At 46.7% G+C, this 27,562-nt stretch overlaps 1 protein-coding gene across 1 annotated transcript in view; it reads right to left on the bottom strand.

Moving 5' to 3' along the window:
- Positions 1-26,936, bottom strand: part of LOC144134032 (arylsulfatase I-like) — a 35,458-nt gene extending 8,522 nt beyond the window's left edge. Inside the window, exons 1-10 of the mRNA XM_077667040.1 lie at positions 26,828-26,936; positions 23,479-23,590; positions 19,664-19,715; positions 16,981-17,084; positions 11,498-11,693; positions 9,754-9,922; positions 9,263-9,360; positions 7,567-7,703; positions 4,195-4,386; positions 3,087-3,217 (exon numbers count right to left, since the gene is read on the bottom strand). Of these exons, the coding sequence (XP_077523166.1) occupies positions 3,087-3,217; positions 4,195-4,386; positions 7,567-7,703; positions 9,263-9,360; positions 9,754-9,922; positions 11,498-11,693; positions 16,981-17,084; positions 19,664-19,715; positions 23,479-23,590; positions 26,828-26,936 (1,300 nt within the window). The remainder of the gene's footprint in view (positions 1-3,086; positions 3,218-4,194; positions 4,387-7,566; positions 7,704-9,262; positions 9,361-9,753; positions 9,923-11,497; positions 11,694-16,980; positions 17,085-19,663; positions 19,716-23,478; positions 23,591-26,827) is intronic.
- Positions 26,937-27,562: the final 626 nt, after the last annotated feature.

Genomic DNA, 27,562 nt, shown 5'->3' with positions numbered 1-27,562 from the left:
TGGGTCGTGCAGCCCACCCGCCCTATACTCTGGCAAGGACAGGTTGTTTTCTTACAGAGAAATCCTGCAGCACTACAGGCTTGCAAGACTCAGATTCCCCCCAGCAGATAAAACGCTCTCCAAGCAACAGGCCAAAGCCTGGCGTAAACTTCAAACTAACACCTATCCAAATCCCCAATTGTGTAGCTTCTATTCGGAAGGACTCTACTCAAACAAATGCAAAAATTGTGATGCGAAAGCCGATCTAAATCATATGATCTGGAACTGCCCGCAGTCCCTACCAGCGAGTCACTTCATTACCGACTCTGCTCATTGGGAGGCTCTATTGCTCAGCCCCGAACCGGGGATACAGATCAAGCTCCTCCAGCTGGCTGAAGACGCCGCCGCTGCCCAAGGGATAGCGGCCGCCGTTTAAGCGGGGGGCGACTTCGTATCGCTCCTCTATATCCGCTGGAAATAAAGTTTCACAACCAACCAACCAACCAATGAACTCTATGAACGCCGTCGGCCCACTTGTTTTGTTTGGTTTTTGAGGAAAGGGAATAGCACAGCAACCGTCTCACATATCCCGGTGGACACCAGAACTGCGCCGTAAAGGAGAGAATAAAGGAGGGAGGGAAAGAAGATAGAGAAAACTGAAAATGGTTTTTTTTGGGGGGGGGGGAAGGAAATGGCGCAGTATCTGTCTCATATATCGTTGGACACCTGAACCGCGCCGTAAGGGAAGGGATAAAGGAGGGAGTGAAAGAAGAAAGGAAGGAAGAGGTGCCGTAGTGGAGGGCTCCGGAATAGTTTCGACCACCTGGGGATCTTTAACGTCTTTCACTCCCTCAGTGGTTAGGGCGCACGACTACTGATCCGGAGTTCCCGGGTTCGAACCCGACCGCGGCGGCTGCGTTTTTATGGAGGAAAACGCTAAGGCGCCCGTGTGCTGTGCGATGTCAGTGCACGTTAAAGATCCCCAGGTGGTCGAAATTATTCCGGAGCCCTCCACTACGGCACCTCTCTCTTCCTTTCTTCTTTCACTCCCTCCTTTATCCCTTCCCTTACGGCGCGGTTCAGGTGTCCAACGATATATGAGACAGATACTACGCCATTTCCTTTCCCCCAAAAACCAATTATTATTATTCATCGCACAGCACACGGGCGCCTTAGCGTTTTTCCTCCATAAAAACGCAGCCGCCGCGGTTGGGTTCGAACCCGGGAACTCCGGATCAGTAGTCGAGCGCCCTAGCCACTGAGCCACAGCGGCGGGGCGTTGCAAAAATGCCATGCCTGGTTTTTGTAAGTGTAATGATGAAAATGCAATCTTGTTCATATACTATGTTATCTCTTAATACCTTAATACCTTGTTTTGAGCCTCGCTACTTTGCGACATGCATGTGTTCCACATCTTAATATCTGTTTATTTTTTTGAAAATTTATGTGCTTTCAATATTATGCTTTTTTTAGCAAGGCTTTGTCCTGATACAGTCATCCTAGCCGCGCTCATAACCATCAATACTTAAGCGGGCTGGTTATTATCATTTACTATCGGGGACAAAAGTGGTATACTCCACGCTGCGGGAGCCGGAGCAACGAAAAACTGCAATGTAACGCCACCTGCAGGCGGCATCTGGGATCGAGACAGCCAGTGTAAGCCCTTTATTATCTGCAGGCATGTCGCTTGACTCGTTTTAATGTTTCGTGCTTCAGCTCGCCATAATGCCGAGCGGCGCCGCAGCAGTAGCAATCGGATGGCCCTCTTCATTTGTGTCTTCTTTATTTCCACGCGTGTTAGATATGCGGCTTGAGAGCCGGGCCGCGCACGAACCATTTAAACCAGTCAAGCGACATACCTGCAGATAACAAAGGGGCTTCCACTGGTTGTCTCGATCCCAGATGCAGCCTGTATATGGCGCTACTATGCAGTTTTCCGTTGCTCCGGCTCCGCTGCGTGGAGTATACCACTTTTGTCCCCGATAGTTAACTTCCCTGGAAATAAGCTATTATTATTATTATTACCAATACTACCTAAGCCGCAGCTCATTTCTGCTCATACATTTTTTTCATTGCACTAAACACCACAAGTTAAAAAATAGCGCCGTTTTTCATGACAGCCTGCGTAGGACTGCAATTTCTGTTTCGAATGCTGTCTTCCATTGCACTTTGCTCTGTGTTCGCGATTACAGGTAGCTCCAGAGGAAGTCATTATGACTTCTTGCGTGAAGCACAGAGACCATGCGCCGTGGTTCGGACTAAGAAATCATTTACCTACCTCCTGAGAAGAGCGGCGTGCTGAGCTGATTTTGCTTATGTGCTTATACTGTGGAGAGTTGTTACCAGGTAAACGGCTTTGGTGTACGTGTGGTGTGCAGCGACCGAAAACCACCACCATGGCCCCTTCTCCACTGGGCAAAAAGACTGCCCCCAAGCGGGCATGAGGTACAATGTCCCTCTACCGGCTACCATGTTATTGCATGTTAACCTGCAGTCGATATTTAGAGAATGTGCCGTTTTTAAACATGTGGTCCTGGTAAAGATTAGTGTAGGCTCATTTGTGGAGTGAAGATGCGTGGGGAGTATAGGATACAACCATCGCTCACTTTCCCTCCAGAAGGAAAGGAGGAAGCAGATCAGTGTTTTTTCTTCCCTGCTGCATACCAGGAATAGGGACAACCGATAAGTCTCAAGCAGGAACCAGAAAATGCCAGTGGAACTGGTTCGAAAGAGCTGATGGTGCATGTTTAGCGCGTGAAACATGCCAGGCGAGGAAAAATATCTTCCTAATGGGCATTCACTCTTCCTAAGGCGTCCTGTGGACGTTCAGAACGTTCCAGTGCTGCGAGAAAGAAGACAACGATCACGATATGCGCCAAAGGCTCTACAATAATCGTGAATTTATGCGCTATTAACTACTTCATGCATCAGTCTGCGTCCGACTACTACACATGCTGTATTTCTGTGGTATTATATCTTTCCTTTTTACAGCGCACGGGGAGTTATGGCAAAAGTAGCAGATTTTATTTTGCGTCTTCTTAGAGAACATCAACAGCAAATGCTTACGTAAGTATCCGATAACAGCAATGAAGGTGCAGCGCGCTCACCGGTGATGTTGAAGAGCATCCTGGCTGACTTCCTACCGAGTAATTCCGCTTTCTCAGGCCCTTCCAAAGGCTCCGGGTACCATCCGTTATGCGTCGGCGGACATCTTAGGATGAATTTGAGATGTCCGTCTCTGCAAGGAAACATTGGGGATGCACGCTATTCAAGATCGCAACAGCCTTTTCAATTGCTTGCTCCTCAGTGTTCTTTGCTTTATTCGTGACCTCGATTGGCTGCTCACTTGCTTTCATGCATGCTTGTTTTTTCTTGCTTTTTTGCTCTCTTGTGCCTTTTTCTAGACCACTGTGAACCACGGAATCAAAGGGTTACCACACTTGTTCACGCTGCCACTGTATCTGCGAAATCCGCTAAGAAACCGGGTATGCATGAACGAAAGAGCCAGCATCCGCTTCGCCCTGGGCACCACAATCTCGGTTGCATTCCCCAACCCTGATCAAGTCGTGCTCAGGAAGAACCACCGTAAGCCAAGCCAAGCACGGCTTTGAGAATGGAATTCGCACAATCCCCATATCCTGCCTAGGAATTATCTCGCGGAATGCAGGTACTCGTACAGAAGCTACTAACCCAAGCGGCGCTCATTGAAGATATCCCACAAGATTGGCTCACATACAGACAAAAAAACACCACCGCCCCAGAAGAATCGTAATCTCTGTGGCCGCAAACTCCACAAGAGCCTATCAGATAATCTCCCGAGAATACCATGGGCCTTGTGACGGCTCACTGTATACCAGGACCGCGTCATACCTGGAGCCCATCGCACAGTCTTCAGGAGCGGGCTATATACGTCAGGTAGCAACGCGCAAGGACGCCTGGTGCTCGTTCGCTCGGGCTTCTGACATCCACAGGATGAAAAGAATTACAGGGTAAGATTCCACTCCACCCATTCCCCGGTCACGCGTCATTTACCAAACCGACTCCTGACGCAGTTAAACATTCATTTCCAGGTAGAGAAATCAGCCCAACAAGCTACGCTTCTACAATTCTACTTTCATTTCCTTACCATACATTTTTTTTTATTGGCGCGGGCTTGTCATTTTGCCGGCGTGTTCTTTTTTATATTGGTTCGTTCACCTCACTAACGCCTCTCACCTGATTGCTCCCACCAGCTTGCCGTTCTTGCAGTCCAGGTTGTAGATGAACTCGGTTCTCGTTCCGCCGACTGTCCCGTCTCTGATGGCTGCCCACTGGTCGACTCCATCCAGGTCCTTCCGCAGATCCGCCTTGCTCCCTCCGTCAGCGGCACTCAAGAGCGTCGGAAACCAGTCGACGACGTGCATAAAGCTGGTGAAACACATGGTCAGTGAGTTTTCCTTTCTAACGCGACCTGTCGACTCAAAACGGCCTGTAACAACTATCACTAAGCGCTGCTAATTATTTTAATCAGCTGACAGTTGCTTTGCTAAACGGGTAAGTTTACCATGGATAACAGTAATTTTTGCTCACTTTCCATCCAAGGTTCCAAGAACACAAACCGACGATCTGCATTGTTTCCCACTATACCCGTGCTTATTCGATACTGCGTACATCACAGAAGTGTTTTTCCGGGAAAATAAAAATATCACGTGAGCGTTCTTAGATGTTTCTGCGAAGAAGCATTGGGTGGTTTGACATAAACATGTGTAAACGTAAGAATCTGGGCAGGAGTCCCGATTTTATACCCTGTTACCCTTTTGATAGTTTTGTTTCTTAAAACAACATATAAGTTACTGTAATCTTCAGTGTTATTTTATGAAAAAAAATGCAAAAGCACAAAACTCAGCGTTCTCGTTTTCTTTAAAAATAGTGTTAATAATTTGAACCCTTTGTTTCTTTACTTCAATTTGCCTTTTATTAGTTACCATTTATGTGCATACGCTTTAACACAGATAAAAATTGCAGCTTTCAGGAAAAATACACTCAGATTTGTCCAATATTAACCATCGTGATTCGGTCTCGTACGGCATTATACATCACGGCTACTCAGAAGATATGCGTACGACCAGCATTCGATCTGTTCAGCGGTTCTATTACATTTAAAAACTTTGCGCAGAATAACACCGGACGAGAGGGAGAAAAATGCACACACACACACGAGCGCAAACTTTATCCCTCCCGTCCTGGGTTAATCTGCGCAAAGTTTTTAAATGTGTCGCTACACCAACTGGCACAACGTTCTGGCCTATTAAGTTCTATTAAAATCTGAAATTTCTGTCGCGGCTAAGATTTGTTTCAGGTCAGCAGAAAAGTGATATGTCAGGATCTAACCTTGCTTGCAAAGTTTGCCTTGCTATACCAACAATGCCCAGAACACGCGCACTGCATCTGCAGTTTTGACACACCAGTGTAGGAGGACTACACGCAGGGCAGGCGTGTCCCTTTCAAGCACCTTGAGCTGATATCTTTCAAGGGTATACACATTCCAAACATGCGTTACCGAAAAATATAAACCACTCGCTTCGATTTCTGCTACTCCTTGAGGTGAGGCAGGGCGTAGCAGCAAGTGTTAAAATCTCATGTTTTACGGGGCCAGCTGCGTCTACTGGTTCTGATTCTCACTGACCCAGGCGCAGAAAAGCCATGCGACAAAAAACTTCTGTTCTACGTTCATTTTCAATGCACAGGAACTTGCCTCATTTTCTACATTTTGCAGATATGTATTTACAAATAACTTTGCCAAAATATTTCCAATAACATTGTAAATAGTGGAATTTTATGTACTGTAGTGACACACTGTATATAAAAGACGGTGTAATGGTGGAATGCGGATTAATTAGGCGGATTAATTAGACATCGCACAGCACGGAGGAGTGTTTGTATTTGTGATTTTCAGGCCTTACAAATGGCCACGAGTACCTCCTTTCTCAGTTTCGTTTAATAACCGTGCCACACGCGCTCGATAAATGGCAGTAAATGTTTAGCGTGGTAAGTTTGTTCATCTCATTATTTTAGGAGTCGATGCTACACGTCCACATTTAATGTCAGTATACAAAAGTCAGGACGACGATACGCCGGCAAGGCAGTCAAAATTTCACCGCTCATAATCACTGTAAATGAGCACATCTTGTCGAAGTCGCTGAGATGTAATATAAAAGTTATTTTGGAAAACATACCGCTCTTCTTGCTTATTAATTCCAAAAAGTAGCCATAAACTCGCGTGTCAGCACACAAGCCGAGAATATCTGTCAGAGGTACTGGTAAAAATTGCGCCCTTCGCATCGGAAATGCAGTATAGATGCCTGATCTACCTGAGAGGTATGAATAAACCATTTGCTAGTTGATAGGAAGTTGTTGCTAGCATTTCTGCGTTTTCGAATGGGGACGAGAGCACGCATTGCTCTGGCGAATGAGTTGTGGCGAACTTAGTAGGTCGTCAATGGTAATAAGGCTAATTCCATTAAATTTATGCGTGTGGCATGGCACGAGGCGCATTAAAACTTAATGCAGTAAGCACTTAATGTCGTTAAGGTTGTCCGTGTGGCACGGGTATGACACTACAATTGTTCGACGCTGTACGGACTATCCTATTTTTCTGGGTTACTTTCGTATTTGTGTTGGGTACATTGGAAAAGTTAAGCTTGTTGTGTTCTCGGCTATTTATTTTTATTAGTGGTAACGGTAACAACAGCAGGAAGTGTTGTTTTTGTTTTCAGTTCTACACGGACAATTCATAAGGTTTAGTAATGATTTTAAACCAGCGGTTATCAGGTTTTACTAAAATTGCATGGATGGCTTGGTTTCTTAACCTCCCCGACTGCTTCTTGCATTGTTAGCCGTTAGAAATGAAATTGAAATCTACGGTATCCAACTAAAAAGTTTCGAGAAAGTGTGTGAGTTCGCCCTTGCTACAATTGCTTTCAACATATACCTCATTGTATTCTGTAATTAGCTGTTTGGCTAAACCCTCAGAACCTTCTACTGCAACTGTGTGATGTGCCAGCGCGATTATCATGATCAAACCACCATCTTTACTTTTTTTTGTTGCTAATTTCATGCAATGTTTCAATTATTATACATATTTACCACGCTACCTACACGGTGCGGGTAAAACATACAGATTCTGGCAGCAGATTCGCGTTCTAATACCGGGAACTGTTGTGGTGTCCTAGGTGTGAAATATATTTTACTGAAATGGGCAGGATATTGAAATTGAAATCAAGCGATTCTTCCGTGTTACGTGTCTTTATTCTCGTACATCCAGCAGGATGTGCTACGCACTATGGAAGAATGCGGCATCATTTATTTGTTCACCGCAAACGAAGCTTGAGTCTCGTCATAAAGCCGGCCCTGACGCTGAAAACAAAAATGTCAACGCGATAACACTGTGTATAAACTATTGCTCAAGATTTAACAGCGGTGATGTAATTCACTTTTTTTCAGATTTCATTCTTGGGCCTTCTATAGCGATAACGACACACAGTGTGCATACATGCAGCAGTTGAACCGCTTAACTCGTCTCGTAGCAGATATCTAACAAACACATGCCTTGCGCTGTAACGTCCCCCTTTCTGGACGAGCGGCCCAGCCACAAAAGCAGGCACCCTGGTGCCACCCTCAAAGAGCGTGTTCTTGTTGCCTCGAAGTGGCCAGTTGTTTCCACCGTACAGCACCTGGCCGCCATTCTGGAAAGAGCGAACCATGAGATCCAGCTTAATCGAAACATGTGGGGCGGACTTGCCTCGAAAAAATTTTAGATGCCATAATGCGATACACCGAAAGCTCATACTGGGGAACATTTCGTCTGGTTAGTCTATGTAGATAAGAGCGGCTTGTAATGCCAGAAGTAATCTACATTTGGCGCCAGTACAAACTGCAGGCGCCTTCGAATAAGCCCCAGTCTCGCGTTTGGGCTGAAAGTACCGCGGGGGTTAGTCGCGCATAAACGAGCTCTTGACATTCTATAGACAAATTGCGTCCGCGGAAAGCTGTTGACAGTTACCTCTTTATTTTCTGCCGCGCAAAACAGTGTGCTAAGTTCACGGATGGTTTGACCGCTGTACTTTGCCTCAAAACATATGCGAGCACATCATGGGGTGGTTTCAAAAGTGCAGAAAAGCGACTGTTGTGAAAGTCAGCGTCTCTTTCCTAATATAAAATCAAGGTCTCTTTCGGACAGCTGAAAACACTCTGCAGCTTCAGGTGCAGTGCAACGACGACAGAGTCGTCGTCGCTACGCCGCCGTTCTGTGGCAAGAAAATGTGTGCTCGCATCGCCCACCTTCAGCCAGCGTGTGCTGAGTGCAACCATAATCTTATGATTATGGCTATGATTATGATTGAGTATGCTGCCAGCGGCTTATCTTCGACGAAGCAGCAGACTTAACCGAGCCGACTAGCGACAATAAAGCTTTTTTTTTTTTGCAGCATAACTTGCAACTCACAGCCAAAGTCTCTGAAGTGGATGCACAAAGTGGAAATTGACTACCACTGCTTCCACAAACCAACGCAATTTCTTTGTATCTATTTCGCTATTAAACTGCAGCATTTCTATGATCTGCGGGATTCGACGTCCCGAAGCGGCACAACGGTTATTAGAGACCATGTCCAAGATTCTCAGGCAAAAATTTTGCAAATTGGAAACTTGTAAAATACTGTTATGGGAATAATGAAGGTGATGGTTCATTCTTCTGATATGTTGAAAAATCTTTCTGTTAAAGTGTTTACATCGATCGCATCGAACAGTTAAGACTGCCATAAAAAAAACAAATGGCGAACGCTTTCGACGAAAGCAAAAACGTTAATTGAATAAAACCTTAACACGACCGTCGTCGATCTGCAGATGTAGTGATTGTCATGCTGAAATCTTATATTAACAAAATTGCGCTAATAAACAGTTTTCCGCCCAAAGAGGCTTTTGTCCAGAATTGCTGGGTATGACCGTAGTGGAGGGTTCCTGATTAATTTAGACCACAAGGCGGATCTTTGACATGCGCTGGCATCGCGCCGCAGCACGAAGGCGCCTTTTGCGTTTTGCCTCCATTGAAACGTGGCCAGGATTGAACCCGGGTCTTTCTATTCCATAGCCGAGCGCCCTAGTCACTGAGCGGCCGCATTGGGCGGTTATTCAAAATTGCCATCTTTCAGACGGAAAACCGAGGCCAGACATATGACATTGCATGAAGATTACAGGCTGCAAATAGCTAAACTTGCAGGAAATGCCTTGAATGATGTAGCGCTCTTACGTCACTTATGAAAACGAGGAGGGTGTTTTTCCACATGTCCTCTTCCTTGAGTTTCTTGACGACGAGTCCCACTGCATGGTCCATGACCGCCAGCATTTCTAGACAAGGAAAGCGGAAATGGTTTAACGTTATTTCGGAGCGAATGAGTTGTAATACAAATTTTATCTCATCACTCAAATATGTTTGTTTTGGCATTTGCTCAGATTATTTAAGTCACTGAGACGTTTTGCCTACATACAGGTTGACTATGTACTGCACGTTTAACCTGCGCAGTGAGAGGGAAAAAAAAATTGTTTTACAGTTATGGAAAAAAAAAGTTGTTGATATTATGGGACAATCTGTAACAACCCAAATGACATTTTGAAATATTTGCTGCTGAGATACCTCCTAAATACCTTCATCACTCCTAGATACCTTCATCCAAGTCTGAATTTATCAAAGGTTTTCTGGTGCTGATAGAGAGCTCTCGCCGTTCGTATAGAATAACTCACCGCATATCTTCTTTCGCTTCGGGTTCACGTAGACTGAGCACTTTTTGCGATACCGGCTGGGAACCTGAAGGGGGGCATGCACTGCCTGGAAGGCCACGTAGAGGAACATGGGCTTCTGCTGCTGCTTTGACTTGTCGATGGTCGACAGCACATGATTCGCTATGAGCGTCTGCAACGAAGATGACGAACAGATGTGTGAGGTTCATCTGCGAACTTTCTTTTTTTCTGGGGGGGGGGGGGGGGGGTGGAGAGGTGTCGCAGTGCGAACGTGGCACCTGTACCCTTGCGCGGAAAGGTGGACTCAGAACCTGTGTTAGGAAATGTGTTTCCTATGTCGCTGTAATTTACTTTGTCATGGGTTTCCAAGGAACGCACCAGCGAATTCTCAAAGCTCACTCACAAACCCACCGCTTGGCCCTTTCTTGCCAACCTGACCACTAGCCGAACGACCACATGCACTGCTGCAGGCTTAATCAAGTTGATCTCTATAGAATTAAATTTTTGGTGGGACCAACTGTTTCCCAACCCAAGAGTTGTTACCCGAACAGTCCCAGAAACATGGCATCTTTTAGGCAAACTTTCTTAAAAATTAGGGACTTTCATTTTCATTCCCGGATTCCAGAGGTAGCTCAGGGGGATGTCCATAATCGCGTGATAAAATCCCGACAGCGGCGACTGCAGTAGCGGCAATAATTATTTCATTTTTGCACCATAAATCTCAGTGACACCCGAAGATTCTTGGTTGGGTTTGGCCCCAAGATAATTAGCGCAAGTGATCGAAGGCCAGTGCGCCGAAGTCGCCACTCTAGGCGCTACGGTGTGACGAATTCGAAGGCACACATGACGAGAATGACGGGGCCATGCCCACTTCAAAATAGTGGACGGTGGCACTGGCAGAGAGCTATATTTTGCAGAACTGAAATACTTGAGGAGCTGTCCACTTCACACGGCACCAGGTCGCGTGCGAAGTAGCGCACTTCGCTAAAGGCTGCAGTCTATACCGACCTCCCCTATTCTACAGCAATGGGAACAACATGACAGTCTCATCGCCAGTTGGCTTGGGTGACAGAAGCCTTACGGGTCGCCTTTTCTCCGTATCACCGTAGGCTCGTTCATGCCCAAGTCTTTTCGTGAGCACATTAGAACTAGGTAACACCAGTTAGGATGCTTGCGGTACATGCATACAGGTGACGCGCAACTGAAATACAAGGTTTAGCAGATGCGTTATAATGCACGAAACTCCAACTTTGTAAAGTTCTGGTAAACTGGCTGACATAAAGCTGCTCGATCGAAGTAAGTACGAATACCCCATTCTGCGATGAATAGAGATTGCACTAGGCCCTTGGTCGCGAGGTGGTAGCGGTGGTCATGTTCCTGCAGAATCGTGCTGTTAAGTAATGCCCAGTGTGCCTGTGGACCTGTGGAACTAAGCATATCACATCAATTCCATGCTGTCGATAATTGGGTAGAAGTTGTATACGAGGTGGAGATTGTGATGCTGCTAGGATTTGGGTAGTCAGCGCAATGCATTCTTTCTCAGATTCAGCGGTGTTTTTAGACGCCGAACCTTCGCGAGTGCTAAACGCTGTCTTCCACTTGTTTTTAATCAACACGGCGGACTAAGCACTTCGTCTCCACCACATGCAAATACTGCAGCTCTGTGGGGGAAAAATGAGCGAAAATTACCTTTAACCCTCTCGTCAAGTCGTCGTTACTTCTTTCAAATTACACCCTGAGCTCTCACCGTGGAGTAGACGCCTTTCGCCGTGCAGTCAACGCCGTCGCCATCACGGTAGTCGTATCCGTTTGCCGCCGGACTAGTCTTGCCACCGGAAAGCATGTGGCTGAAGTAGTCCTGGCCGCCCACGTAGAAGCCTCGGAAGGTGTCGAAACCACGGTGGGTCGGCTTCAGAGACCAGTTGCAATAGCCTAGGTGCCACCTGCGGCCAGCATGGGTCCTCATGGGGAGCACGTTTCAGTATAGTAAATAACAGCAAGAGGTATGAACGGTCTTTGTTCCGGTTTGTAGGAGATGCGCTCGTGGACAGGCGTTCCTTGCTTCTCTCCTAAACTAAGTATTAGGACCAATTTATAAGCAACGTGCGTGTCATACAGACTTCTGGGCGTATACCCGAAAGCAGTGAGCTACATTATCCAAGCCCAGCGATAAAAAACGGCATACAGTCGTGTATTAACCCCGGATATATCGAACTATTTTTCTAACGAATAGTCAGAACATCCTCTGAAAAATTAATTCGGTGCAAAAGCATAATATTATCGTCCGCGTTTATCGAACTAACTTAACTACATCTAACGGCGCTCCTCGCCCCTCCAAGTCGCACTTCTAAGGCCTCTTTGATCACATTTCGCGCGGTGAGACGGGTCGGCTGTGCGGCTCCGGGGAACTTATGGCAGCGCTAGCACTGTGAAACCGCATGATGAAAGGAACGTGGGATGTGGTTGAAGGCGGCCTTCAGTATCTTGAAATTACGAGGTTCACAGTCCCAAAGTGACTCAGGCTATACAGGATGACGTAGTGGAGGACTCCGAGTAATTTCGGCTGCCTGGTGTTCTCTGACGTCCACTGACGTCGCACAGTACACTGACTTCTAGGCGGCGCAAGCCTAGGAAGGAAGGAGAGAGCCTCAGCCAGATTTCCATCTTAATCGAAATGCGACCCCCGCGACCTGGGTCGAACCTGCGTCCTTCGGGTCAGTGTTGGTAATAAGACTGCACATCTTAAGATAAGCAGTGGCCAGCTCCGAAGCTGGGTCCTCTACAGCTTCGATGTGCAGCAAGTTAGGCCTAGCAACGCCTGGCGAACAGTGCGCTCTCAACGCGAATTATCCTATATAAGAGTAAAAAGGGAGTGGGCTGTCCTCGAGCGCACACTGTTTTAGGGACAGAGTGCGTCGCCAAAGCCCTTGGGTAGATCTTCTTACTTACGGTCTTCAAAACATGTATAGTTCTTGCACTTACGAACACCTTAGCCCGAGGTTTCAACCTCCTATATTTGCTGACCTCGAGACTTCGATGCAGCGCTTAAAAGTCTCCTTGCGTTGCTAACTGCATCACGTTACTATTGTGGTATGTGGGGTTCGGGGCCGAGGCTCGACGGATCCGAAGTCAAGCCGACGCCCGTTCCCACCACCAATGAGGACAGGAGTGCCGCTGAGTGAAGGAGTTCGTCGGTGACAAAAGAAGACTGGGTTTATTCACATTTTACAGGCGTAAAGATCGAAAGTGGGGTGATTCGACCGCACTCGTTGTCGAGTTTTTATAGCGTTCTTCTTCCCTAAATTGCTTAGGTTGAGGAGGACGCCCTCGCCAGGGTGGGAGTGGCCTGAAACTTTCACTTGTGCGCACAAACTCACACCGCCGCACTTACGGAAACGCCCCCGTCACGTGTTGATCCTGCGGGAGAGAAGGAGGCCGTCCAGTAACGTCGAGTGCGGTAGGTGATGTTCTCTGGAAAACTGCTGGTTCCCACGTGCTGCCGACACCTGTTCTTCATCACAAGACACCCGACGTGCAAGGCCGAACGCGAGGTCGGGAAAAGGGCGGGAAGCGGTCCCTTGTTCTCAAGATGTTCGCAATGGTTGGGGACGATGAGCGCCAGTCTGCCGCGGTGTTCGACATGCCGAAGAGCCACCGGAAACGAGGCCCTTTGTCCCCCGACATGGTCGCGTCAATTGGGGATGCTAACGTCCGCCTGCTCGCTGTGATGTCTCTCCGCCCGTGAGCCGACACCGGAAATTTGGCGCCTTTGTGTCCAAACTTCAGCCCGTCGTTCTTCTGGGCTCCGCATTGCGACGCGGCAAATCACGTTCATTCAAGCTAGATGGAAACCGAGCACTCTTCTGGGGGCCTATTACGGCAGACCTTGAAACAATTGTCGTCGAGTGGACAGGAGGTATTCGGAGCCACCCAGGAGCAAACACGTGTGCTGGCTGTTTCCAAGCGAGACCTGCTGACGCCGTTATTAACAGCTGCTCCGTGGTAGGCTCCTTCCAGGCGAGGTCTGCTGACGCCGCCCTTAACGTTGTTTTGCAATGAAAATATGCCTCCTTTGCGAAGAGTGTGCATTCCGTATATTTAGTGATCGAAATCTACTCCGTGTCATGGGCAGAATACCTTGCGCCCAAAGGATAGCGAGTGCACCAGAGGGCGACTTACTCCCTTTTTACTCCCATATGGACGTATTCGTGTTTAAAGCGTGCGCTGCGAGGACGACTGTGGGCGGCACGTCGCTGCAAGAAGGGCGTCATTAGCGCGGGTGCGATGTATTTTTGGTTATAAGTCACAGACAACCTTATCTACTGCCTTTTTGTATCGAATTTTGTATCCACTCCTGTGCAACCCGCTGGTTACACAGGGGTTTTTATTCGGGAACAGCCGGACACTCAGCGCGCAATCTCGGGAGCCCAGGCAAGCGATGATGATGATGGGTATATACAGATGTAAGAGGTGACAGATCGCGCACAGCGTTCACACAAATTTTCCCCCGGCACGAAAGCGGCCATCATGGCCGCGGATTATATAGAGGAGGGGCGACGGGTGTAGAGCTTCATACGAAATACATGAACCACCTCTTGGAAGCGTCGACTGCGATCGTCGGCGGGGTGCGAGGGAATAACGGCGTAGTTGACGGGAGATGTTTGCTCGACTGCAGCATAGGGTCCGATGAAGCGCTGTAGAAACTTTTCGCACAATCCAGGCGTGCGTACGGGTGTCCAGGGAAGGACCTCATCACCGGGTCTGAAGGAGACAGGACGGTGGTGTAGGTCATAGCGGTGTTTGCGGTCTTGCTGAGCGGCTTCGGTGTTGACGCGAGCGAGGTGGCGCCAATGGGCCACCCGAGAAGCGAACTATTCGCCCAGAGACACAGACGGAGATGCGGGCGCAGAAATGAAGGCGGTATCAAACGATGAGGATGGGACACGGCCATAAATTAAGAAGGAAGGGCTGTAGCGAGTGGTGCGCTGAAATTCGGAACTGTAGGCAAATGTGACGAAGGGCAAACTGTTGTCCCAGTTCTTTTGGTGTCACCACTTCGCGCAATTTTGCGTGCGCTCCCAGACACCCTTAGACCGTGGGGGGGTAGCGGTCTCGGTCACAAAGGAGATGCCCTCGACTCAGCGTGGCAAGCTCAGCCAGAGACCAGCTACCAAGTGGCAAGGAGGTTGGTTGTTTCGTGCCCAGCTTTCGCCGATCGCAAGCCAGAGAATAGGTCGGAGCCAAATTTTCACAAAACAAAACAAAGTTTATACAGCGAAGACACGATACAGAGGATTTCGCAATCACTCGTACGAGCGCATACAAAGTGATTTACAAATATAATGTAACTCGTGCAAAGTAACACTTGAGAGATATTACAGTTCAACAGAATTTTTGCACCTACAGTTCACTAACACAGAGAGAGACGATCAAACAAGACCCAGTTTGTTCACCGGGCACTGCGACAGTCCGACGACCTGAGGAGCACGACGGGGCCGATCCGCAGACTGGCGCACGTTGCCTCGCTGGCCCGTGGTTGAGCGAGTGGTTTCTCCCGGGAGTCGAGCGGGCGCGCTTCTCGAAAGCTTAAACGGCGGCTCGGGCTAACAGACAGCGGTTACAGCCCCTCATTTATAGGCGCGGTCCGCGTCTGTTAGTTCTTCGCGCAGGGCAGGCGCGCACATACACGCAGTACGAACTGCACAAGCTCCTTCTCCGTCTCGCGCCGGGCGCCCGACCCCTTTGGTCGAGCGCGGAAATCACCGTCCAGAAAAATCTAGGTCATTCTCGCCACGCGAAGTCATCGGCGCAAGAGCGAAGGGGAGAGGGTATCACTTTAGCGCGGACAAGGTTACGCCCTCTCCGTCGACAATGAGTAGAAGCTACTCGGACATTCTAGAGAAATCGACGCCACGGGTGGGTATGTTTACTTTTGCGCCGCGCCGGTGAGCTGAGTGGAAAGAGCAGCAACACACGCAAAGTTACGCGCTCTCCGATGATCCTTCCCCGCTGTTTCTTTTGTTTTATTTTACAGCGTGCTGGCGTGATTGCCTACGCGCAGTGCCTTTTTTTCGAAGATGCGCAGAATTTTGTGACATGGTCAGGCCGAATGTACATAGATATCATGTCAGACAGGGTACGGTGAAAGCGCTCGATGAGACCGTTGGTTTGAGGATGGTAGCTAGAACATGTCTTGTGGACAGTGTTGGTGGCGCGGAGGACCTCTTCAAGCACATGGGACAGAAATGCCTTCCCAAGGTCGCTAATCAGGACACGAGGTGTACCATGGCGCAACACTATCGTACGCAAGAAAAAGTCGGCGACTTCAGAAGCGGCACCGGAGTTCAGGCAAGAGATGATGATGATGGGGATATACAGATTAAAGAGGTGAAAGTTCGCGCACAGCTCTCTTAATATATACAGGACTATTTCTCGATTTCCTTCAAGTTTGATATATCCGGGCTCGACTGCATTGAGACGGGATGACCCCCACTAAAAAATAACGGCGTTGATCCCTCAAAGTTAAACTACTGTATTCTTAAGTATGCCAGCAAAATTACCTCTCTTGTTTCGGGCCTTAGCTCAATGCGTCATTCCTGCATTTAATTTAATTCCATCATGTCCTAATTCCTTGCAACATGAGACACAGCACTCTAGTATTCATGTGTGCCTCCGTGGAAGCGCCTATGGGGTACCGAAAAGGCGTCATATTATTTTTTACTGCAACTTTCCAAGGAGATTGGCTTTGTTCGCATTGCATAACTGCTATGAAATGTCACGCACTAGTGTCTCAGTCCTTACTCTACGCTGCGTTGTCCGAAGGCCGTGCACAATGCCATTGCTTCTAAACACGCTTTTCGATGTACCTCGCAGCAATTGAGCAAACTGATGACACTGACAGCGTTTACAAAGAGATGAAAACACTCAAATATTGCAAATATTTTATTTAAATATCGTCCTTAAGTTCAGGAGACATCGGCTTCCAGTTCAGTGCCTTCAATATGCAAAAGAATTTAGTTATACCGCACATTCTTGTAGGAAATTATGCGCGAGCAGAATGAAGGCATCAGGAGTCCATTTTTTTATATCTTGCAGCACACCTTTCTTTTACCGGTCGTAAACGAAAACCAGACCGCTCGTACCTGACAGAAAAGCGTGAATTGTAACAGACGCCAATACTGCCAATCTATGACACCCCAGGGAACAGCATTCTGCAAAGATCAGACTCACTTTCCGAATGCGTGGGTGGCGTATCCTTTCCGCTTGAGCTCCTCGGGCAGCGTAGTGACTCCCAGCGGCAAGCCGTTAGGCTCGAGGGGGCGGATCCCGTGCCCCTGCGCATACAAAAGCGGGACATTGTAAAGGTTCCCTCATAATCATCATCATCAGCCTGACTAAGCGCACTGCAGGGGTAAGACCTCTCCCATGTCTCTCCAATTAACCCTGTCTTTTGCCAGCTGCGCCCACCCTATGCCTGCAAACTTCCTAATCTCATCCGCCCACCTAACCTTCTGCCGCCCCTGCTACGCTTGCCTTCTCTTGGAATTCACTCCGTTACCCCTAAGGACCAGCGACAGTCTTGCCTTCGCATTACATGCCCTGCCCAAGCCCATTTCTTCCTCTTGATTTCGACTACGATGCTATTAACGCGCGTTTGTTCCCTCACCCACTCTGCCCACTCTCGGTCTCTTCCACCCCCATTGTAACTGTTAAGACCCAATTGCCATTTATGCGACGTCCACGTTATCCTCCTTACCGGCAATTAGCCGTTTCATATAAGCGTAATTAATTCAACCGAAGGGAGGGATTCTGCGCTCACTGCCACGCTGCTTTGTGAGTTCTGTGGCGTGTTACAAGTGTGTCATGTCGCGAACCATGTTGTTAGTCTTGTTACGCTGTTTTTCCGCTCAGTGAGAAGTAGTAGCCGGGACCATTACTAGGAAGCTTCATCTACTCATATGGTCATGTAAATGCAAAATAATTCATATCGAAGTCTGCACCCAGGCCCCAGAGGTCCCGAAGCGTATACAAGAACTATGCCCGAGTAAGGGCAGCGTCATAATGTATGCTGAGTACTGTTTTACGAATTATCGGTTTTTATATAAACTATAGATTTCGTTTATTTCAGCTAACTAATATCCGAACGACTGACAAAAGCATTCAGTATTGCATTACTAATTTATTATTTTAAATGGTGCAGAATATAATATTTGTTCAGGAATAACACTTCTACAACGCAACATTGCTCGTGACGCTTACTAATCTACAGCTGCTCATCCAGCCCGCCGTATTGCAACTATTTATGGTGCTTTCTCTTTTACGTATACACTGTAAAACATCTGAACGCACTCCCCAAACACATTACAACCAACCAAGCCGTTTCTAGTCAAGAAATACCACATCTTGTGAGCATGTGAAGTGTAATACAATAACTGCTGCTGAAGCTCACTGATCCTCCGGATATGCTTAATTTTGGGCTTTGATTCATTGCTTTAATGCGGTTAATAAGTACATAAACCCGTCTCACAGCTGCGATCCGAGCCGTGTGGTTCTGTTGTCTGCATACATCAGCAAAGTTTTGTAGGTGGCTAGTTGGTCGTGCATACTGAGACTGGGGAGCGCTAGATTCTAGACAAGGGGACAGCGCCACATAGGAACACCACGAGAGACGAGCGACTTCGCCATCTACGAGATACCGTAGATGCCGAGATACCCAGATACGGTATGTCGTAGATGACTTCGTCATCGTCTTCGTCATCTACGAGATACCGCTCAAGTGTGGGCGTGTCTACATTGGGAAGGCTATCGGTTGTTTCAACGAGAGAGCGAGTGAGCACAAACGGACAATGAAAAAAATGAAAAGGGGAACCTCCCTGTTCACTGCAGAGATTGTAAAGGTTGCGGACCGGTTCTGGAAGAGGCAAAGTTTATCGGCAAAGTCTGAGAGCGAGTTTAAAGGGAAGTTATAGAAGCATTTTACATACAGAAAGGTGGGCCCACGTGCATAAGCACTTCGTCGGTTAAGCTCAGCGGCCGAGAACTAGATTTTTGAGTTGGTCATGCGCAGATCATGTCATTATATCTTGTTATTGTGTTCGTAATTTTTTTCAAGCCTCGTTCTGTGACTAGTAATTCACTGGCTTTTATGCATAAATATGATCTTTTTATGTACATATTTTTTCTTGAAAGCTTGTCCTGGCTATGATAACGCACTGATGATGATAATGTACTTGCGTATAAAGGTGATGTTTTCCGAAATAAACTTCGTTGGTAGTAGGCGCTCTTTCTGTCTCTGTGTTTCTGTGTTCCTTTGCGCCATTCAACTTCACGATGCAACAGTTGTTAGCTGTAATACTCTTCCTACGTTGTACCTGACAGCGTCGCGATGTGTGTGCCACGCGCAATTAAATATATTCTGGAGGCGCCGTTTGTTTCTGTATTTTATTGCAATGGACTCTGCATTGCCTCCATCGAACTACTTTTGAAACAGCCGTCTCAAAACAGCGTCCCCCGGGCTGGCTAATAACATGTTCATGTTCGTACAGATTGCTCTTCTGAAGTAATAACACGTGTGGCACGGCGCTCGTCGTCTCGTGTCTTTCGTCCTTGCGTGTTTCGCGCTGTGAAGTCAAAATGCATGGCCGGAGTAAGCCGTAAACATAAGATTCCAAGCAGTGAAGAGTAAGGGCTAACGAGCACTCGTAGACCACCAGCACTTGAAATCACCGAGTACAGACAAGGGCAAACCGGTCAGCGTTTTTTGTCGCCTGTACCTTGTTTTCAACTTCCATATGAGCTCAGCCTTTGTGGGCTGTTTAAATTATCCTCGTGTTAAGAATGGCGATGTCACTTTCCCTCCCGTATGCTGTTTTTACTCTCGCGTGGCAGTGTAATCGGAGCGAGATGGACGCACCTGAATTCCCAGCTTGTACGGGTAGCGTCCAGTCAGCAGTGCGGCCCTTGTGCTGAAAGAAGATGACACAAATGTTCAGGAACCAGGAACTACTTGATGAAAGCAGAAAGCGCCACCAAATTTTCTTCAATGTTTACTTATTTTGTGAACTTCGCATTTAACACTATTGATTACGCCTTCAATGACTCTACTAAACAATGGGCTATAAGAAGTACCGTAGCACATATATCACCAGTGCTTGCACGAGCTCATATGCAGCAATTTTATTCCTTTTTCCTACTCGAATTATTTCAGAATAGAACGCTAAACCGATTTTTTCAACGTTTTTATTACCCAATGACTGAAGCCTGATGTGTTGTTCTGCGCTTTGCTCTTTCATGCTTAATTACCAGAGTTCTGTGTGTAATGCTAATGCGCTCCTCTCGTTTTACGAGCGTCTCCTGCTTGTGAGTGTTACGCCTGCGGCATTTTTGTAAACAAAATAAATCGAACAACGTTAAAGCACCATTTCTGAGTACATGGTCCTTGAATGTGGTTGCAGGAAAAAAAGGGATCATGCTTCGTACCTTTCCCGATTTATTTTCTTTTGCCTTATGCTATCAGCAGCGGCTTCCAGTCGGGCCAGCTCTATTAACAACCAAGCGGTGTCAGTCACTGGCCCTTGTGAGCAAAGCGGGGTGTTCGATAACAGACATGCAAAGGTATGCACCGGGATAGGAATCTCTACCGAATTTCGCCCTGGGTATTGTAAAAGACGAGGTCGCACGGATGAAGCAACATTGGCATTGAAATTACTCCATGACGAGGATATTGCCAATATCCAGAAAATTTTCTTTATTTTTAATATTTATCACATTGTCCATAACGCCTGTCTGGCACTACAGTGTGGGAGCGCGAGGGGGAGTTACAACATAACCAGTACGACACAGTGGCAGGGAAAGAAAAAAAAGAATATACACAGACAATATAATGCAGTATAATTCGATACAAACACGAGCATAAATATTTCAGCAGTGCGGCAAACGATTCGTTACATTTTGTTGAAGCGACTTGCTGGGGCAACTTATTCCATTAATATATTGTTTTTTGAAAAAAAAAGACATTTATAGTAAAGCTGTTCTGCAATTAATTTCTTTTACTTTGTCTCTTCTTCCAGATGCATAGTCTGGCGGAAATAAATTCTTCCGGAAAACGCAATAGACACGTGAGCGCACTATAGAGCTCGAATCTTCGGGTAGGTTCTGGTGGGCGGACATGAGCTCTTCATTGAGCAGGCGCGGCTGCGCAGATAGTTAAGCACTTGACTCCATGGTTTTAACAATGAAGTAGCAGTGCATGCAGCAGAGAAGACCATGTTACAGGGCGCCGCAGGCGTCGTAATTCACCCCGCCGTTACACGTGCACCGGGAGTTGTTGCTCGAGTAAAATTTCATGGAAGGTTCATCCTGTTTGCCTCTGAGTGTCTCATATTATTGAAGTGAACTGATGTTTTAACCTCGTGCGAACGACCTACGTGTTACGGTCCGGTGTTCTGTTGTGAAAGCATATCTCCTGCACTTGAAAAAGAAGACAGCTGCATGAAACTAAGGTTCACAAAAAAGATTAAGAAAAGCTTCAGTTGGAAACGAAAGTTTTATTGTGCTTCCAGAAGAGAGGATATTAATTGCATAGCACTACAGTTCCCGTCCGGCGCCAAAATTGCCGTTCGGTGTTACGAAAAGGGAGATCACGTGACCTTGTGACGTCAACACAACGCACCAACCGTGTGAGGTGGCAGTTAATGATTGGTCGAGAAAGATAACATGGCCATGTGAAGTCCGGAAACTGGTTCTCGTTGGTGATTTCAGCTAAAATGTAAGAGTATGCGCGAAACTTCCCCAACTGCTGCAAGACGGAGTTGGTCTCCAATTGGCCACACCAAAGAATGCCATCTCGAACAGTCGCAACACATACAGAGACTTGGCCTACCATAACGAGACCAACATTGTGAAAGTAAAATTTATGACTTGCCATTTTACTGACCATAAAGCATTCCGTGGCTCTCCAAGAAGAAATTGTGCCCAAATCTACTACAATAATTAAATTTTCGACATCAGACGTAGATGAAGGTACTCAAGACGACTGCTGAAAAGAAATTATGATGGATGAACTAAGGGTCTCAGCTTAATAAAGAAAGCAAAAAAAATCTGAAATCAAATATGCGAAAAAAAAATTTGATATAGGCAAATACACGTAGGCATTGTCGCAGCAAAACGGGCACTTGCAAGTGTAGCTAGCTGCCCGAATAGGCCGGTGGGTGGACAGACAGTTGCATAGAAACTGACAAATAGGAAATCTAATGCTACCGCATTCCACTCTAAAAGAGACTTAAGCGTGTCCTTGGATTTTTTATTAATCGCGATAGAAAATATTTTCCATAAAACAGAAAGGAAACGTAGGTTATACATTACAAAAAAAAAAAAACGTTGCCGCTCTCGAGTTCCCACCAATACTGGCGCTATGTAACGGCGCCGCATACATTATCCCCTTGGCCGCTGCCTCTGTCTATTCCTCTGTCTTCCCTAAGCGCATCGCCTCCTCTCACAGTCATCTGTGCTCAGGGAAGGATTTTTGGGTTACTCTTCGAGACGGCAAGGGCGGATGTGTCCCATTTGACCCACGTATTTCGCCCCAGCCTGTGTTCATCTTTGTTGTTGTGGCTGCCTGCGTACCTCGGTTTGTTGTTTCATCCCTCCTGAAAGTATTCCTGAATACTTCAGCCTGATGTCCTTGTGTGGGCATCCGAGAGGCTTTAGCCCTCCACCTTACTCTGCTTTTTGAACGAAGCAGCATCGCCCCACAAGTTCCTGTTTTTCTTGGAGAGCACCTTTCTCACTAGCATCATATATCATTCAACTGTATGTTCGGAATTCACGTGTGTTGCCGACGGACGAAATTCTTCTCCATTGAATGCCGGTACCTCAAGTAGGACTCAGCTGTTTTACTCCTTCTAAGCAGTTCCGGGCGATCTGTTCTGCAAAGCGGACGGAAGCCCGACAGGTGAGGTGTACTTCCCAATGGCGCACTAAGGATTTACTGCGCCCTTGTCTTGCGTTATATTACGGCCGCGGCGGCCGCGTTTCGGTCGAGGTGGTTTGCGAAAGACGGCTGTCTTCAGTGCGATATCAGAGTCCGTTAAAGAAGGTCAGGTGCTAAAATTATTCGCGGGCCTTCACGACGGCGTCCCTCGTAGTAAATACACATAAATGTGACGGCATGCTATTTCCCATAAAAGTAGCGTAGCCATAAATAGTTTTCAGAGGGTGTTAAACACTTCCGGTAAAAAAAAATACAGAAAGGGAGCCTGCGCCCAAAGAATATCTAGACATTTTCCTCCTTTAATAAAGCCGAAGGGATAGTTGTTTCGTTGACTATAATATCTACATAAAAATACGAGTGCACTTTTTACTACGGTGACTTGATTCGTCTAGAACATTTATTCGTCTAGAACATTGATTCGTCTAGAACATTTATACGGCTACAAAGGAAAGCTATGGAGCTTTCGCAGAATCTTCGCAGTTAAAGAAAGAATTTTCTTTTCCTTTTTTTACGCTGTTCTTATCCTAGCTGTGGCAACATTTTTTGTTCATGCGCTTTTTACGAAGCACGATAGAAAAGAGAAACGTGAATGTTCCAGTGTCGAGGAAAGCGCCCTCACTATGCCCTTCACACTCTTCAAACTCTTCCTTAGTTACTCGCGTCTCTAATTCAGATACGGGTAACCACATCGACCGCTTGCCAAAAATCATCGGGCAGACTACGAATCGTATACTTACGGTGTACAGGTGGGTAGGGCGTAGTGCTGATCCATGATGACCCCTTCCCTCGCCAACCGTTCCAAGTTGGGGCTCTCCATTTTCTCGTTGTGCCAGGAGACGTCATTCCATCCTGCGAAAAAGATCAGCCACTCGGCAAGAGTGGCCGATTATTTCGTATGTTGCTATGCATAATATCTTGCGCCGTTTATAGCTAGCGTGGCTGTTCATTATCAAAGCAATGTTTTTTCTTTTAATTTCGAAAACTGATTACGTATGTTGTTTTTTCCTCTCCAATGTATTGCTTGGGCAGCCCTCACAGAGCACTTGAATTTTCAGAGACAGTTGCAATGATATCCTTGAAAGGTCAGTTGTTAAGGTGTCCATTCTCCTTGTTCTTAATTACAGCTGTACATGCTCTAGCAGTTTTGTGACGAAGAGAAGGGAAGAGAAGTCTGACAAAGAGTCCTTACAGGGCTGTTGCAGTGTGTGTCGTAATTTCTGAACAACCCTCGAGGGATTTCCTGATTTTTTTCCCAATGCTCTGGAACCTCCCTATTTACTATTCCCGTGTGAGCCAAATAGTTGAGAGGATAAATAATTATCTTATGTACCAAGGTAAATTAGAATGAATAAATAATTACTTCTACATGCTCGCAGCTACTCAGCAATTATTGTTTCTGCATTTTATCTGCATTTAGTGGCAGTGTTCCCACTCCCACTGAGTGAGGCGGCTTTTATACACTGAGACTGCACTCATATGTCCTCTTTTCTTTTTTTGGTTTGTCACATATACTCTTAAGACTTCTTCCCTTCAACAATACCGTTCCTGAGAAGAAATGGGAAGAATTTAGTGCTCTATGGGCCCAAGGTGTGTCCCAAAAGCCGGCGGCGCCTCCTGGGCAACATTCGGAAGTGATGTGTGGGCTCCACGTCTTCCATGCTTGTAGTGCGTGTAGATAGTAAACAGCTACCCGGCTACTTGGCAAACAATTACTGCGAAACTGCAGCATTAACACGCTGCATGCATCTGGGTGCCTCCGTCTGGAATGCTCCTCTTCGTCTCCTGAAGTATTGCCGCGACTTAATCCGAAAAAATAAAATGTGACGTCCTCATAAGTCGTGCGCAAGGCACCGTGGTGCGCCACGTATATACAGTTTTCCCAGAGAAGTTTTAATAAGCGGAGAGCAAACAGGCTTTCGTACGGATCTGCTACAGTTTGGCGGCCACGGTGGCGTCGCCGCATGCATATATTGGGGAGGGGAGGGGAAGGGAGAGAGACGGTGGTTTAAGGCCGCGAAACAGATTAATGTCTAAAGATGATCTCTAGCGACTCAGTCCATTAACTGTAGTCGCAGACAAAATGTACACTCGCGGACAGAATAATACGTACCAAGCTTCAGCGTTGAATCTCTTCTGTCGCGTTGCGTAACGGAAGCAGTGTTAGCTGCCTTTGTGTTCAAGGGAAAAGTAAATATTGCCGTCATATTTATAAAAATGCGTTACTTTTCGCTAGGCGAGTGTGAGAAAACACTCACTGCTGAAGCGTGGCTCATATTCTTCAGTCCGCCACTGTATGTGTGTTAAAGAGAAAAACTATCAATAACACAAAAGAAAAATTCAGACCCCGGAGTGTATGTGACTGTAGGGTACAGAAATGTCAACAGGTTAAATAGAAGAGCACCGAAAGCAAGTCAAAGTGATTCCAGACGGTTGTCACGTAGTGGTGACGGCAGTCGAGCTACTAGGACGACAGCGAAACTGGCTTTCAAAAGAAGCAGTTTATTGGGTTGACTTGTGCCAAAAAATACCTGAAAGACTGAGAGGTTTTGAGCAAGCATGAAAAAAAGAAACAGTGCAATGTTGCGCAGCACTATTACGCAGGATCTATTAGAATTTGGGAGAATTGACTTCAGAGGCTAGGCAGTCTACCCTACCTCTTGCAACCTGCTATGAAATGGAATGAATGGCCCGGCAGGAAAAGGAAAGCGGCATGTTATCACTTTTCTTTCGTTACGGCTAAAGAAGCTTTAAAAGGTTACACCAGCTGTATTAAGGAAAACTCCTGCACCAAAGTGCATTGAGAATTTGGGTGAGATAGTGACCAGCTGGTAGCAGAGAGCGTGGTCAGAATTCAGGATGTGTCGGAAGCATATACCTATAGTTTAAGAACGGGTCAACGTGGTGTGGGCTAGTCTGCCAGGTTGCGGAGGAGTTCGCATCGATGAACGCCTGAGGAAGTGTAGTGATCAGTCAGCAGAGTCGAGAATAAGCTTACAGTCACATGTTAGAGTAGGATATCATCGGAGTAAAATCTATAAGGGCAATCAAAGGATTCACGCAAAGAAAAGAAGATAAACTAGGCCCAGTGAAGTTGAAAATGAAAGAGCTAGCAACTGCAGGCGGGCTTGTTGGCAATATAATGCAGAAGGTACTTTCGCAACTGTAAAAAATGATTAGAGAGACATACGGGAACGATAACAAGGGGTAAAGGTGAGAACTTCAACTAAAGTTCGCCAATTTGAGAGTAATAATAATAATAATAATAATAATAATAATAATAATAATAATAATAATAATAATAATAATAATAATTGTTTTTTGGGGGGAAAGGAAATGGCGCAGTATCTGTCTCATATATCGTTGGACACCTGAACCGCGCTGTATGGGAAGGGATAAGGGAGGGGGTGAAAGAAGAAAGGAAGAAATAGGTGCCGTAGTGGAGGGCTCCGGAATAATTTCGACCACCTGGGGATCTTTAACGTGCACTGACATCGCACAGCACACGGGCGCCTTAGCGTTTTTCCTCCATAAAAACGCAGCCGCCGCGGTCGGGTTCGAACCCGGGAACTCCGGCTCAGTAGTCGAGCGCCCTAACCACTGAGCCACCGTGGCGGGTCCCAATTTGAGAGCGCTGTATCCCATTTTCCCCCTTTAGCGTCACCCGAAAGGGAATACAATAAACGAAGAGTGAGCGATGAGGGCTACTGAGATCATCCTGTTTGCTTCTATCCTGTGTCTTGTCCCCTGTTCAGTTTTATATCTTGTAATCATACGATAAACCCTCGTCCTCAATGGTCGTCGCATGACACTGTCAGCCCTTACTGACGTGGACCCCGCATGTAGTGCTCTGGGCATTGGAATAACTGTTAAGCAGCGCAACTGGCAGGAAGCTTACGCACTGTTCATCGTGTTCAACCCCACCACATACACGCCTTTGGTTTGCTAGTGTACTTCCGCAAGTCATGGTCTCATGCGCTCGAGTTCCCCCCACTGAGGTGGTGCACTGTAGAAAAAGAGGTTGATTAGACCATGCGGTACCAGTTGTGCACTATAGGACTACACGTGACTTACATCTGGTGTGCTTACCCAAATCGTCAGCGACGATGAAGACAATGTGTGGAGGTGGGCTTTGCTTCTCAGCGGATGCGAGTTGAAGAAGCACCAGTTGCCAAAGAGCCTGGAGAAACCTTGTCATGATTGCCCAGCTCAAAAATGGGTCCTGAATGGCTCTGCGAACGGAAGGGCTCTGCACGTAAGCATTTATTTATCTCCTTAATTATTTCTGCTCTAAGGGTTACTTAGACATTTTAGGGAGTAGTTGGTACTAGGGAAAACTGCATGAAAAATTTGCAACCATGCCCCAACATAAATCTCTTGCCATATCATTAGGAAAAGTTGTGAAAAAAAATATGGTTATTAGAAACGAATCGCGTTTCTCTGGAAAGTCTACAAGTTATTTGAAAGTACGGGGCACGAATGACACAAGGACAGGATTGTACACAATAAGTATTATTCAACTGCTGGTGCGCCATTTTAACGGCCATGAGGTATGATATGTAACGCACAATTCGTTCATAAACTAAGTTCATCCTGCACGTGTAATCAGTCTTCATTTAGAAAATACCTTCGATCTGGAGAGCTATACCTGTTAAATTTGCGTAGAATAAGATAGAAATAAATATCAGATGCTGCAGCCCCATTTACCTGCATTTCATTCCTGATACGCTGGGTTCCACCTCGCACTTGCGTAGGCACACGGTATGCAAGGATGGAAGTTATAGACTACATGAATCAAATAATTAGAAGCTGCAGCTGCAACAC

This window comes from Amblyomma americanum, chromosome 5 (genome assembly GCF_052857255.1).
Source record: "Amblyomma americanum isolate KBUSLIRL-KWMA chromosome 5, ASM5285725v1, whole genome shotgun sequence".
NCBI classification, from domain to species: domain Eukaryota; kingdom Metazoa; phylum Arthropoda; class Arachnida; order Ixodida; family Ixodidae; genus Amblyomma; species Amblyomma americanum.
Note: the sequence above shows the minus strand (reverse complement) of the source record. Positions and strands in the feature narration are given on the sequence as shown.